The sequence below is a fragment of the Chenopodium album genome, chromosome 8, assembly GCF_948465745.1.
Source record: "Chenopodium album chromosome 8, dcCheAlbu1.1, whole genome shotgun sequence".
NCBI classification, from domain to species: Eukaryota; Viridiplantae; Streptophyta; class Magnoliopsida; order Caryophyllales; family Amaranthaceae; genus Chenopodium; species Chenopodium album.
This window is the reverse complement of record NC_137841.1, coordinates 18,781,256-18,796,702: the sequence shown is the minus strand read 5'-3', so window position 1 is coordinate 18,796,702 and position 15,447 is coordinate 18,781,256. Positions and strand designations below refer to the sequence as shown.

Here is a 15,447-nt window from a genome sequence, read left to right as displayed (position 1 = left end):
GGAAGATTTTCGTTATTGGGCGTCTACCCCGTGCAATGCTTCAACAACAACTTTCTCTGGCTTCCACACTGTCTTCTTCAGAGTTTTTCTGGAAAGTTCTTTGGTCTTTCCAGTTATAACCTAAATGGAAGTTGTTCCTATGGAAACTGTTGCATCGGGCTCTAGCGGTTAAGGCGAAACTCCATCACAGAGGTGTTCCGGTTCAAGATGTATTTTGTGACCTCTGTTAGTCAGAACTAGAGGATTTCAGCATCTATTTCGAATGTGCTTTAATGCACGCTCAGTTTGGAGGTGTGGATGCCTCGGTATCCGCTCAGAATTTAATGGAGACCTTTCTCTTTCAGATTGGATCCAAGATTATATCCGACTTTTTATTAGTCAGGATGGGCCAAAAATCACTTTTCGTAGCGATTATTTCGTAGCGATTGTTCATTCGCTACAATATGCAAGTATGTTTGTGAAATAATTAAGGATGTCGTATCATTTTTACAATCGCCATGGTTTTCCCATATAAAATCGATACGGAAAGCATAATAATACATATCCACACTATTTTTACACATTTATATAATTATGAGAAATCGTATCATTTACAATCGCCACTAAATCCTAAAAATCGATACGAAAAGCCTTTTCAACACTAGATATATAAATATTGTTTGACAAAGAATACATAAAATATGTCATAGCTTATTGGTGAAACATTTAATATAAGAGTTTGAGGTTGCATGTTCGAATCTTGTAAAGATCATACGCATGTTTTTTTTTTTTGAAGAAAATGAGTTAAACATTTATAGCGATTGTAATCGCTACAATAATCACCACGATTGGATATAGTTTTTCGTATCGATTATTGAGGCCAACCCCAGCGATATTGAAAACCACTACTAAAGGCTAAGGCAACGGGGGATATTGTATCGAATGACCATTCGTTGGGAAAGCTTTTTGTTGCAATTACAATCGATACTAAAGGTTAAAATAATCGCTACGAAAAGGTTATTTTCTTGTAGTGGCTTCCAGTGCTTGCTTAAGTACCTTTGTCGGTACGCTTTGGAGTTTGTAGTTATGTAAGAATTCTAGGATCTTTAGGGAGTCTTCTGCTTCCAGACCCTTTAATTCACAGTTTGCGAAGGTCATGGATACTCATTCAGTCTTTGTTTCCTCGGCTGACGCTGCTTCTTCCCCTAATGTTGCGGGAGGTGACACAGGAGCCACTATTCCGCCTGGGTTTTACTAAGCTCATCTCAATCGGAGTACCCAGGGGGGACGTTAGTTTCACTACAAATTGATGGTGCTTGGTTCCAAGACTCTCAACATGCTGGGATGGGTTGGTGCTTGGATAATGATGATCCGTTGGATGATCGAATCATTGAAGGAAGTAACTTCGGGGTTTGTACGTCACCTTTACATGCGGAGGCTTTGGCTTGCTTGTACGGGCTACAATGGGCTTTCGACCGACTGTATCATTCTGTCACGATTTTTATTGACTCATATAATTTTGTCACCCTTCTTCGGGGGGATGGACGAGGTAATGTGGCTTACCTTTAGCTTATCCGCAAGATTCAACAACTTGGCTCAACCTTTCAGTATTGTTGTATTCATAAGGTGGATCGTCGGCTCGTTCATCGAGCTCATCAAATTGCGGAGAAGCGGCGATTAATTTTATTTGCTTTAGTATTTCTACGTAATCTGTTTGTATCCTTTCTCAAAAAAAATAAATAAATAAAAATAAACTTCAAAAGCTACAAGATGAAAGATAACTTTGACGTACAACAAGTTGAGAATTCGAAAGGTCAAATCTACATTTGAGTAAAAGCTGCTAAACTTTTCACTACAATATTAAATAATTTAATAAAAACAAGATATTGTTTTGGAACCAAATAAATGATAGACCCTTTTATGCCCCTATTTATTGGCACACGATTCACTTCCCCTCCTAAATTACAAAAAAACAAGGAAAAAAAAAACTGACCAACTTCCTTCTTTCTTCTTCAAATTCCCCTATATTTTTCCACTAAATTAATTTCATTCTTTTTTATGAAGAAAAAAACCTTGATAATAATGGAAAAAAAGAGACAAGTAATGCTAGTGTTATTCATACTATATTTTGGTATAGGAATTAGCCATAAACTAAGAGATGAAGAAGAAGCAGATCGTATAATATCACTTCCTGGTCAACCTAAAGTAACATTTCAGCAATTTTCAGGTTATGTAACGGTTAATCATGTTGCTGGAAGATCCCTCTTTTATTGGCTCACTGAAGCTGTTTCCAACCCTCTTTCTAAGCCCTTAGTCATTTGGCTCAACGGAGGTAATCTTCTTGATCGATCTCTTTACTCTTATACTCCTATTACCTTTGAATTATGTGCACGGGGTTTAATTACTTTGTGAATGTGACCATTAATCTTGGAGGAGGGACTAGGGAGTATGTATGATTGTATGAATATACAAATGTACCTAAAGTCATGATAATTTTTTATTTTTGATTTTTTATGAGAGTAATAAATTAAATTTGGTTAAGTGAAAATAGAACTGTTTTATTAAATTTTGAGGAAAAGGAAATATGATTTCACATCTCATTTAATATTGACTATTGAGGAGTTATTGTATAGTGTAAACTTGTATATAAAATTATTGGATTTTAAGGGCATAAAGTCATAAATTAGTGATTTTATATTTAGTTGAATTTCTGCATGCTAATCTCATATTTTAGAAGTAGCTTAAGTTTTGTTTGAGTAACTTCTTAGAGTTAATTAAGCTATCATTTTACATATTTTCCGACAGTCTTTTTCACACGTGTCAAACATAAACTATATACATGTAGCAATAGATTGATAAAAAAAAATTGTGTTAAACATTGAGCCTTTTACAATTAGTATGGAAGAACTTTTTCTCCTAGTAGGTATACCCTTCGAGAGAAAGGTATCTTTAAGTGTTTATTTACTTGAATTGTTAAAAAAAATGGATATATTTTCACTTAAAGGTGTCAATTACTAACTCGAACAGAGTAAACTACTTGAACTGTTGAACAATCCAACTAGAATTGTTACATATTTGGACCTGTATGAACACATTTATTTAACATAATTTAAACCCAAACCCAAACTAACCCAACTAGACCCGACCCAACCCAACCCGAATTTAAACCCCTCCATATTCACCCTTTGTAATTTGGTATAACACTATAACTCCTCTGCAGTACTGCACTGTAGTACAGTATAGTGGTATCCACTATTAAGTGAAAATGAAAGGGGAAATAATGCAAAATTGTCCCCACGTAACTCTCACTCTATTCACATCTACCACTTGAAAAATACCCAACAAATTTGAAATCTCAGCCCGCTCAAATTATAAATGCTGGTTTCAAAATTTTAGTTTTTAACATCAATTTAAAATTTTCTGCATTAGGAGTTTAATTTTTGTTTAGTGCACTGCTGGAGGATTTTTTTTTTTTTTTTTCTCTTTCAATCCAACGTATAATTACCAATTACTACGGAGTATATTTTAAGTTAGTCAAAATCGTAACTGTTTATGTAAAACGTTTTTTATTAAATAAAAATTTATGCTCTTGATGGAACTTTCAAAATACAGAGTAAAAGCTTTGAAAAACTCTAAAAACGAATAGGGTCAAAAGTCAAATCTGTATTTTCAAAAATGTTTCTCCTTAATTAAGGGCCTATTATGATTAATTGAGCTTTTAACTGAATTGAATTTATTGGACCTGAACTGAAGTGAACTAAATATTTTATGAGAGAAGAAAATTAAGAACTGAAATGAAATGAACTGAATATTTTATAAGAGAAGGAAATTAATAACTGAACTGAAATGAACTATACTTATTGGAGATGAACTGAAATGAAAATAAGCTGAATAGAACATGCCCTAATTGGATCGATTGATGCGATATTAAATATTTTGATGATGGTCAATGGTATTTAATAATAAAAGAAAATAATGTGTTTTATATATGCAACTTTTTATTGCTACTAGAAGAAAAAAAAAACTACTTTCTCCCTTTATTAGATGCCTATTTCTAACATTTATTACTCACATAATATAGAGATGTGACATCTAAATTTTGGCAGAAGGCCAACCAATTTGGCGAACTTGTTTTGTTTGAACACAAACTTTAAAAAAATGCCGGTTTACTATAAATTCATTGTAAATCGGACCGTATAAAGCAAGTGTGGGTTTGTGAGTAACTCATTTTTTTACTCTATATTCCATTTTCTCTCATCCCCTCACAATACTTCTTTTACCTCATTTCCCTACTTTCAAAGATTCTTTCAATTCTCCTGGATTTTTCCTCTCTCGATCCTCTCCATTGATGAACTATTGTACTTCTTTCTTCCATTTTCTTTGGTGGTTCAAGCAATTTTTTTCTTCCATCAAATTTGAGTGTTCTTTTTTACTTCTTCAGTTTTAGATTAAACTGGTAAATTTTAAGCTTATGAAGAGAAGACAAATCTACTAATCTAAACGGCGAAATTGAACTTGTTTGAATTTAATTCTGCTTTGTTTTTTTTAATCTTTTTATTCGTATATTTTTAATTAAATTCATTAATTTTTCAGTGTTTTACTCAAAAAAAAAAAATTACAAGTAATTTTTGTAGGGTAACTTATGTGATTTTATGGGGTTCATCACTTTTGTGCATTAAAGAGTTACTTCGACTTTTATGCATGAAAATGATAACTTTTGTGGGTAAAAAAGGGTAACGTTTATGTATGAAAGGGTAACTTTTTGGATAGATTGGGCAACGTTTATGTATGAAAAGGGTTACTTTTGTGAAAATAAAGGGTTACTTTTGTGAAAAAAAATGGGTCACTTTTGTGAAAAAGGACCACTTTTATGAAAATATGGGTCAGTTTTGTAAAAAAAACAAAAGGGTCACTTTTATAAGAAAAAAGGGTCACTTTTCGCAAAATATTCGATGTACACTAAAATTATTGTAAACCGGGGGCATGCAAAAGTTTTTGTTGTTTGAAAGAAAGTTATTTTTTATTTAAGGACTATTTAGATTTATTGAAATGAATTGAAGTGAGTTGAACTGAATTAATTAGAACTGAAATGAATATTTTATGAGAGGAGGAAATTAGAAATGGAATGAAACTGAACTGAAATGAAAATAAGCTGAAGATAACAGAATCTCGTTCATGATTTATTTGTTTATTTAAGTTAAAGGGTTAAATTCCAATTCCCTGGCTACATAATCCGTGAGAAGCATCTTTCCTTATATATAGGTAAAATGGTGAAAAACAGAAAAAGTGATTATAGTCTTATATGTCCAACTTTTCAAATAGATGTCGTACAAGTGTACAACACAAATTTTTTCTTCCCACTCTTCTATGAATCTATGATAATTGTACGCAGAGAGGGACCTTATTTATTGGGGTCAATTGGGACCTGACCCTAATTATATTAATAAATTAATTATTGAATTTTAAAAAAACCTTATTTTTACTTATAAAATAGCGTGGCATAAATATAAATACAGTGATTAATTTTGAATTAGAGGGGATTGTACGGACTATTTGACAATTATATATGGCGGCATCGTAATTGGCCGATAATTGTTGTTAACATTTATTCCAATTCCCACATCACCGCAAAATGTATAAGTAGAAAATAAATAAGTAATGACCTAACCACTTGATGAGAGAAATGGGTGTGTCCAGAAAACAATGACTGAATATAATGCATTAAACATGATGCATGTTGTTATAATCAGACAAATTCAATGCTTTGCTGAGCAACCAAATATAAATCACGATCTCATTTATTGTAATGTTCATAATCTGACTTGCTTGCTGATGAGATTGAGAGGTGCACCCTTAGCTTTTTAGGTGCATATGATCAATGCATTAGCTTTTAGCTAACTATTACATTGATATAACGTTACTTTAGCTGGTGCAAGCTATGAGTAACTACCTCTATTTATTATCCAATCTTATCTTTAGTATTTCGAAACTCATATCGTCAGGCTAGGCTACATCATACTCCGTAGTCAGATGGTTTTTAAATTATACTTTGTTCGTTCCACAAATATTGTAACAATTACTAATTTGGAAAGTTTTGCAACTTTTTTTTTCCTTTCATTATTCTCTTTATCACATGACTATATGAGTTTCTATCTTTGTTCCTCTCTATCTCTCTTGTGTTTTTAAAATCTATATGTCATTCTCATCTTACAATATTTAGGGAACAGAGTATGTACAATTCGCTTGTTAGGGTGTTTTATTGGTAAATGTTTTATTGACCCATAGGTAGGTAGAGTTACTACTTACTAGGTTGTTATTGTTGGCCTATTATAATATTGAATCCATCAAATTGACCACTAGGGTTATAAATTATACAATGTACAAAGTGATTTTTTTCATGAATTAACTATGCACTCATATTGAAGAATAATAGTATGCGAAATTTAGTGTTATCCTAATTTAAATTAGTTTAAATCATTATTTCTCAAATATATATTACTATCATGCTCTTGCATGAAATAAATTATGATATGTAACACCTTTTAATTTCCTCGTGTATAAAGAAATTGTTATAACTTATAATATACGAAGTATATGCATGTGAACATCTAAATCATTTTTTTGATTTAAAATTAGTTAAATTGATCAAAATTAAGGTGGAAACTTATTATGCATCCAACAATCTTATACGTAGTATGTTTCACTATGTTCATAGTATAAATTCTCTGGCAAAAAGGAATAGTTGGTTTCTTGGACCAATCAAATGTTGGTTGTGACTTATGAGGACCGAAGATTCATAATTGTTCTGTCTAACTTATTAAACATGTCTTACTTGACAAAAACATGTGTAATACAAAGTACATTTACTATATCTTAAAACTACAATACAGTAAACTTTTCTATTTGGTAACCTTAAACAAATTTTTTATATTCCCATTCACTTTATATCTTTTGCATGCATAACACATTTACATACACTAGAACGTGTTTTACTCCTTGTAGTGAATACTTCTCGCATATTGTAAGCATATGGTTTTAGGAAAAATACTGATAGTGAGATTTTGTTGAGCAAAATTTTTTGACTAGATTATTGTTACAATCACCATTATTCCATTAACCTAACCTTCTTGTGTAAGTTGCAAACTGTTCTTTAGACTGTGTAGTTCGGAAATAATGATTAATGAATAATATTGCAACAAAGGTATATTCTCTCTTTAAGGATACCTACAAAATCTAGCAAACAAAGAGCAATCATGAATGCAACAGCATAAATGCGTCCACAATTCCACATCTATTTAAAAAGATATGCATGTGCTCCTTGTATGTCAAATTGTCAATTTTTTCTTGAACTGTTTTTGTCCATCTAAGCGTGCTTATCTTTTCCTATTGATATAAAGATGTATTTTAGCTTTAAATTCGGCATGTACATAAAGGAAGTCTTGCCTCTCTAATTTTTCGATCAAAAGATGTTTTTTTTTTTGTTTAATATATACAATGGAGTAAAAACTCAACTAAAAGTTAAAGCTAATTATCGAAACTCATAAGTGTGATGATGTTTAATTTGTATCGACTAGAATTATGGTGCCCTCACACATAATACTTGTTGAACATGGCTACTTGCACGCGAGTGTACCTGGCAGCCACGTAAGCTTATCTAGCTGTATCATTTTCTAATTACTACTAATCGATAATTAGTTATCCTATGATTGATGTAATTAAAAGTAGTGCATTGTATGTAAGTACGTAACTACTACGTAGTATCTAATGCTAATGCAGATGTATAAAAGTTTAATTAACATTGGGTGCAACAGGGCCAGGATGTTCGTCAGTGGCGTACGGTGCATCGGAAGAGATAGGGCCATTTAAGATAAATAAGACATCATCAGGATTGTACATGAACAAATTCTCTTGGAATTTGGATGCAAACCTTCTATTCCTTGAAACTCCTGCTGGTGTTGGCTTCTCTTACTCCAATACGTCGTCTGATCTCTATGATACTGGTGACCGTCGCACTGGTAAGACATCTTATCCCTATCGTATTCTCTCAATTATTAAGTTCCCCTCCGTTTTTTTTATTTTTTATTTTATTTTCATGTGCATCACTTTTATATAGAAGTATATTAATTAACTTTATACCATATTTTATTATTTTTCTTTCTTACTTTAAACCCTACTCAAATTAATTTATCATTTCTCTCTTTTATGTCCCCACTACTCCATCTCACATACTTTCAGTTTCGGTCTTCACATTACTTTTATCAAGATAAATTATTCATTTACTCACATTATTATTATATTATACCAAATCCATTCTCAACTCCACGCATTTTCAAGTGATGCAAATAAAAAAAGTATTACCTCCGTTTCATAATATTTGCAACGATCTGACATAAAATAAAGAAGAATAATGTCTAATTGTTGTAAATAATATGAAACAGAAAAAAAAAAATCTTAATTGTCAGAAATTAGATACTAGTGGTCAGATAATAAGTTATAACTATCAAATATTAGATGGGAAAAAAGAGGGAACAGATAGAGTCGCCGGCGTCGGGGAATGGATGGGGGAGGGTCGCCGGCGCCGGGGGATGGTGGTTGCCGGCTGCTCGACAAGTGGCGAGGTAGTGGCAGTGGTGGGGGATGGGTGTGCAATATAAAACGGATTCAATTTGAACTGCTCGATCTTAGTCTTAAATTCTTTTTTTTTTTTGGTTGTTCTAATTTGGCTCAACCTTTGGATTTGGGTTAATCTAGATTAAGGTTCCAGTTTTGTGTAGTTTTGTTCTAGTCCTTTTCTAATTATTGGTGGGGGGATCGAATACGCAATTTTCTCAACAAAGTGCAACCTCAATCAACACTATACCAACAAACAATCGATTTAGTATTAAATTCTTAATCACTAGACCATTAGTGTGTACTATCATATGTTATGTTGATATCGTTGATATTGTTGACAGTAACATGTTAAAAGTCTAAAAACTGTTAAAAGTGGTTACACTAGCATCCAAAAAAAGAGTATTAAAAAAGAAAAAACTTTTGAAAGATATTTCTAAACGATAGAGTTACAAATTCTACGCATGCTACCAAAGATTCAAGGACGACGCATTTGCTGAGCGTGGATCAGCCCCACCAAGCCAAAATAGCCCATACCATTATCACGTTTAAGTTGCTCCACTTACATTTTCTTTGGGACCGATGTAACATGCCCTCTTGGCATATACTGAGTATATACCTTGTAATATGAAATATTACCTCAGGTCTATATTATTACGACTAAACATAAAATGTGAGTATAACATGTCTTATCCTTGCAAATACTACCTGCGCTTCATATTACTTAAAACGATTTGATATAAAGTAAAGAAGAAAAATGTCTAATCGTTACAAATAATATGAAACGGAGGTAGTTATATATAACGGAGGTAGTTTTCAACTCACTTCACTAATTTCTAATTAATCATCAAGCAATAATTTGAAAGCATAATGTGTCTACTAAAAATTGATAGGAATATAACAAAAGCCTCACGAACTTCTTAACAAGGGAAGTAACACAACATCGTATAAGCATTTTTTATTGTACTCCGTAATTTGTAAATGCACTTAATGCGTTCACATTAAGAGAAATTGTTACAATGCAAAAAATTATAAGAGGTTAGTTTGAATAAAAGTCACCATATTAGCATTTATAATGTTAGGTTTTAGTGTTTCATTCTGCTAAATTATTTATGAGAGAATAGCTTGAATTGTATTGATGATCTTGGCTAATATTTATAGCCTACATAAGATAACCTACACAATATAAACTCTATCATATAAACTTCCATAAATCTATCTTAAAATATCACTAAGATATATTATTATCCTAAATATAATATCATAAGATATATATGGAAAATATATCACAATAATATATTTTCCTATATTCCTTATCAATCATAAGTAATCACCATACATTTTCCCACGTGACATGACTAACAGAAGTGATTTTTATTTTTTGACGAAGAAATGAATGTTAAGTAGTAATGAGATAAAGATTGGGCTTGAATATGGGTCCTACGGATTTTCTCAATAGTGGGCTCATGTAATTAAATCTCATGATCTAGAATCAAAGATGACACATGAATATCATACACCCAACTACCTAATTTATTGTTCAAACATGTAGAAAAATGATTAATTTGTCCTTTGGAAATGTCACATTCTTAACATTATATTTTATTTGTCTCATTTTGGAGAGTTTCTGGGTTTGTGTGGTACGGTGTGACTAAAAATTGACAGAAGAAATATTACGTATGTATCCCACATGATAACTATATTAAGACATTTTCCTTGTTTACTAATCAATTCGTTTTAATCGAATCATTTTAGAAAGAGTTTTTTATGTTAAATAAGGAAAGTAAAATACTTGTTTAGTATGGTTTTCTCTATTTTTTCCTAGACATTGTTTCTCAAAATTTTAAACATAACTTGTTCCTATAAGCCCGTTGTTGGTTTAATTTATTACCTCCGTTTCATGTTTTTTGCAACTTTGGCCATTATTTAAGAGAGAAAAATATTCCAAAGTTGCAAAAAAATGAAACGGAGGTAGTATATGAAAGTTGTGGGGGAAAAAAATATTATGTACTTAATCACGCGAACTTGTGAATGATTGAATTTGTCATTTTTTTCGGTTTCAATTTGATGTGAATGTGATTGAAATTTTGAACACATTGTGGTTAGTTACAAATTTAATGATGTTACTTGAGTTTAAATCTGAAGTTCCAAACTAATTATGTACAACTTCACTAGTGCTTCATTGTAAAACAATTTGGACCTTATTATTGTATTAAGATTATATGAATAAATGAAGTATGAATCTGCCAATTTTTTCTAGTATAGAACTTCTAATGGTCTAGTTTTAGATATTATACAATTTTAAGTATAAAATTTGAAATGCATAAGTACTTGTGACATTTGTATGGTTATAAAGTTCTACTTCTTTTGCATTTTGAACTAACAAATTGGTCTCAAACTCTTAATGCTATTCAGCCAGGGACTCCTTGGTATTCTTGGTCCATTGGATGAACCGGTTCCAACGCTACAAGCATCGAGAAATATACATAACCGGTGAGAGCTATGCTGGACATTACGTCCCTCAGTTGGCCAGGGAAATTTTAAGCTACAATTCAATTTCCAAGCATCCCCTAAATCTCAAAGGAATAATGGTAAATATGCTTGCATCAATTTTTGCCCCTTGACATGTTCATTTCAGTTCTGAGTTCAAGTTTTTATACATGTACATTCTTGAACTGCAGGTTGGAAATGCTGTTACAGACAACTACTACGACAACTTAGGGACTGTGACATATTGGTGGAGTCACGCCATGATCTCTGATAAAACGTTTCATCAACTAGTTAACACTTGTGATTTTCACCGGGCAAAGAACTCTGACGAATGTGAAACACTGTATTCTTATGCCATGGATAAAGAATTTGGCAATATCGATCAGTACAACATTTATGCACCACCTTGCAATAACTCTGATGGCTCTGCTGCTGTTTCAACCCACAGGAGCATGAAGTTGCCTCACCGTCCTCATCATGTAAGTTCGAGTCTTAGATTGATTATTATACCAGTATATGTCTGAAAATTGTGTTACATCAGTGAGTTTTTTCTTTGATACCTGTCAGATTTTGAGAAAGTTATCTGGGTATGATCCATGTACCGAAAAGTATGCTGAAAAATACTACAACAGGCCAGACGTGCAGAAGGCTCTGCACGCTAATACCACTAAAATTCCGTATAAGTGGACTGCCTGCAGGTGAGGTTAATTCAATTGTTTAGCTGTAAATACACACATTAATCTGTAATATATCAAGCAGAGTTGTGAATTTTGAGTTTCTTTCTATACAGCGAAACTTTGAATAGGAACTGGAATGACAGTGAGGCCTCGATTCTTCCTGTTTATCGCCAGCTGATGGCAGCTGGTATACGAATCTGGGTATTCAGGTATACAAATTTGTTTTGATATAACTATGATAAGTAATGCATTGCTTCAGAATTATGCTGTTAAATTCATTACAGGAGAATGCGCGGTTTTTACTATCATTTATTCAAATCTTTATGAATTGCAGTGGAGATGTGGATTCAGTGGTGCCAGTAACAGCTACTAGGTATTCTCTTGCACAATTGAAGATGAAAGTTAAAATTCCATGGTATCCTTGGTATGTTAAGAAACAGGTTAGTAAAAAAACGCGCTCCAACTTATTGCATAATTTATATAACGGCCATTTATATAACAGTACTCCAAGTAACAAAATATCATATGATATGCCTAATTGTTTTGTAATGTATTTTTTTCAAGGTTGGAGGATGGACAGAGGTATACGAGAGGCTAACATTTGCGACAGTAAGAGGAGCAGGGCACGAAGTGCCGTTGTTCAAGCCAAGAGTGGCCCTTGAGCTATTTAGAGCATTTTTGAGAGACAAGCCTCTCAGTAAGTCTTGATCTTAACATGGTTTAGCATCAGCAATATATTAGAAATTCATTGTCACCAAAAGTGGTGGTATGATTTCGTGACACAATCCTTTATAACAAACAAGAAGAAAATTGTTTGGATAATAACATGTTGATTTACAAAAATTAAATAGGGTGCAATTAGAAAAGGCTTTAGCTCTTTTAAAGACTTCAAAATTTCAATTGGTTAAGTAAGTGTATCATTTAAATTGGGGATTTTTTCTTTGTTCTTGTGATTGTGATTGTGATAGTGATAGTGATAGTGATAGGTGGATGATGTATGAAATATTTGGCTTGAGAATTAGAAGCCTAAAAAACATTTATTTTTCCAAATTATAGCCCGTGTGCAGCTTAACACGAAGTAAATTATATGAAGTGCTCCATAATGAAGTCTCGAGACAGTTTTTGTCCTAAAGTTTCTTCCTTATAGTAAAGGACTAAAGGGGTGATAAATATTTTATGATACATTTGTTATCAATGGATAGTTATCAATTGGTTGTAGAATTTCGTTTTATTAAAAGTAAAAAAGAAGCGTGCATTGACCAGGCATTACCTAGTTTTGACACTACAATTTCAAGTCTTGTACAATTGTTTTTCCAGTCAAAAGACTCAAACAATCAATTGTTCTAGTAAAAAGACTCAAAACACACTTTGTATACATCTTAAATTCAGTCTTCAAGAAATTGGAAGATGATTCAAATACTGCACCTAACGAACTTCAATCTGAATACTGTATGAGTATTCCAATTTTTGCTTGACTCTTGGTTGTATATTGGACTGGCATTACACTTAAATACACCCAATCTATTCAAAGGTCAACTTTATTGAAAAACTTCAAGCTAAGTCCTGTTTATTATTTTTAAATAATTAATACTCGTATAATGTTTTATATATTGAATCATCAGTGCATTTCGTATCAAATTGGAAAAATTGCTCCCATTAATCTGAACTTTGCCTCGTCCGCCGAAAATAATCCCAACTTTCGTTTATTATCTATTGCACCGAACTTTGGGGGGTATTAATTTTCGTTGCACCCAACAGGTCATCTAACCTGTTGTAGCAAGTTACCTAGACACGTGTCAGCGTATGAGCGGCTTAATTTTTTTTTTTTTAAAAAAAAAAAACAAAAAACAAAAAACAAAAAAATAAAAAAAAAACCCAAACCACCCACGCCCAGCGGCTGCCACCACACCCCCACCCCCATCACGCCGGAAAATCACCCCCACCCTCGAAAAAGCCCTCCCCTGCTGCCGGAAACCGCCGCCCAGCCTTCCCCCTACCTCGAAACCCACCCTTTCCCTTCCCCCACCCTCGAAAACCATTACCCCCACCCTCGAAAACCCCTCCCTCACTCCCGGAAACCGCCGCACAACCCTCCCCCTTCCCTCAAAACTCCCCCTTTCCCTTTCCCCACCCCCGAAAACCCCTCCCCCACCCCTATTTCCTCCCTTCTCCCCCGCCGTTTTCCAACCCGAATCCCCTTCCCCTTCGTTTTCGTCGTTTCCGCCCCCTTCCCCTTCGTTTTCGGCAGGTGGGGAGTGGTGGTCGGGGGTGGGGGCGATTTTCCGGCTGCGTGGGGGGTGTTTTTAGGTGGGGTCTGGTGGAAGGGGTGGGGGAGGGCTGGTGGATGGGGTGGTTTGGGTGGGGGGCTGGTGGTTAAGGGGGAAGGGGTGGGTTTATGTTTTTTTTTTTAAATTTTGTTTTATTTAAATTTTGTTTTTTTTTAAATTTTTTTATTTGACCATTCATGTAGTGACACGTGTCCAAAAAAATGTAACACACAAATGTTGACCGGATTAACCGGTTGCAGGTAAGTTGGGTGCAGCGAAAATTAATACCCCCCAAAGTTCGGTGCAATAGATAATAAACGAAAGTTGGGATTATTTTCGGCGGACGAGGCAAAGTTCAGATTAATGGGAGCAATTTTTCCTATCAAATTTCCGTTTTACGATACATTGAATCATTTTTTTTTTTTTGAAAAAGTACTACAAGTATACATTGGATCATTGATAGTCATGATGATAAATTTTAGGGTTTGTTATGATATGATTATTTTCAGTTCAGCTCAACTCTAATAAGTTCAGTTCAGCTCAGCTCTAATAAGTTTAGTTCTGTTCATTTTAGCTCCTAATTTCCTTCCCTTATAAAATATTCAATTCAGTTCAGTTCAACTCTAATCAGCTCAGTTCAGTTCAATTCTAATCAGTTCAGCTCAATTCAATCAATGGGAACAAACCCTTAGTTTCACATGTACAGTCTTTATGAGATAAGACTGCAATTGTTTAATTGTTTTGATTATTAATTTATGTACGTAAATATTTATTAAATTACCCATTCTTTAATGTTAAATTATTATAATGTTTGCTCTTGAACTTGGTAAGGAATGTGAGTCTAAATGAAAAAAAAAAAATGAATATCTAATGATTATTTAAAAAAAAAAAAGTTGTTTAAGTAATTTTTCTACTCCGTAAATGCTTTAAAAAAAAGGTAATTTTTTTTAAATTATAATTATTACATTATTGGGTAATCATTGGGATTTGATAAACCTCTTATAAGTAATTAACTAGTTTGAGTCTCAAACGGTACCCCGAGTTTTAATTAAGAACAAATGAAAAATTATCTCAAGTTTGTAACATTTTTTTGAATGAATGTTAAATTATAAAATGACATTATTGTAGAATAAAAGCAACAAATACAAAAAAGTTAAAAGAAACTTTTATTCATGGTGAATCAATGTGGAATAATTGTCCACTTTATTGGACAAATATATATATATATATATATATATATATATATATATATATATATATATATTTACAAAGGATACAATTGCATATATAGAAAGGTTTATAGGCCAATTAAGACCTTTACAAAGCTATGAGCAACACTTGCTCTTATGAACAAAAGAAAACAATCAAAGCTAAAAGAAACTGCCATCTTAGTCCTCCCATGAGTATTGAAATCACTTTGTAGA

General features: G+C 33.0%; 1 protein-coding gene across 1 annotated transcript; it reads left to right on the top strand.

The window, feature by feature from the left end:
• Positions 1 to 1,959: 1,959 nt before the first annotated feature.
• On the top strand, positions 1,960 to 12,859 carry LOC145641748 (serine carboxypeptidase-like 25). Its single transcript, XM_081692686.1, has 8 exons — positions 1,960 to 2,311; positions 7,791 to 7,994; positions 11,005 to 11,180; positions 11,271 to 11,558; positions 11,647 to 11,777; positions 11,870 to 11,965; positions 12,091 to 12,196; positions 12,321 to 12,859. Exons 1-8 carry the CDS (start codon positions 2,038 to 2,040, stop codon positions 12,462 to 12,464), a joined length of 1,419 nt encoding a protein of 472 aa, XP_081548812.1. The 5' UTR covers positions 1,960 to 2,037; the 3' UTR covers positions 12,465 to 12,859.
• The last annotated feature ends 2,588 nt before the right edge of the window (positions 12,860 to 15,447 follow it).

What these genes read in the sequence shown, in the direction of transcription:
- LOC145641748 (XM_081692686.1), top strand. Translation starts at nt 2,038, where the DNA reads ATGAAGAAAAAAACCTTGATAATAATGGAAAAAAAGAGACAAGTAATG. An exon ending in TACTGGTGACCGTCGCACTG is followed by an intron (nt 7,995 to 11,004) that starts GTAAGACATCTT and finishes AATGCTATTCAG; the next exon opens with CCAGGGACTCCTTGGTATTC. An exon ending in TGCCTCACCGTCCTCATCAT is followed by an intron (nt 11,559 to 11,646) that starts GTAAGTTCGAGT and finishes GATACCTGTCAG; the next exon opens with ATTTTGAGAAAGTTATCTGG.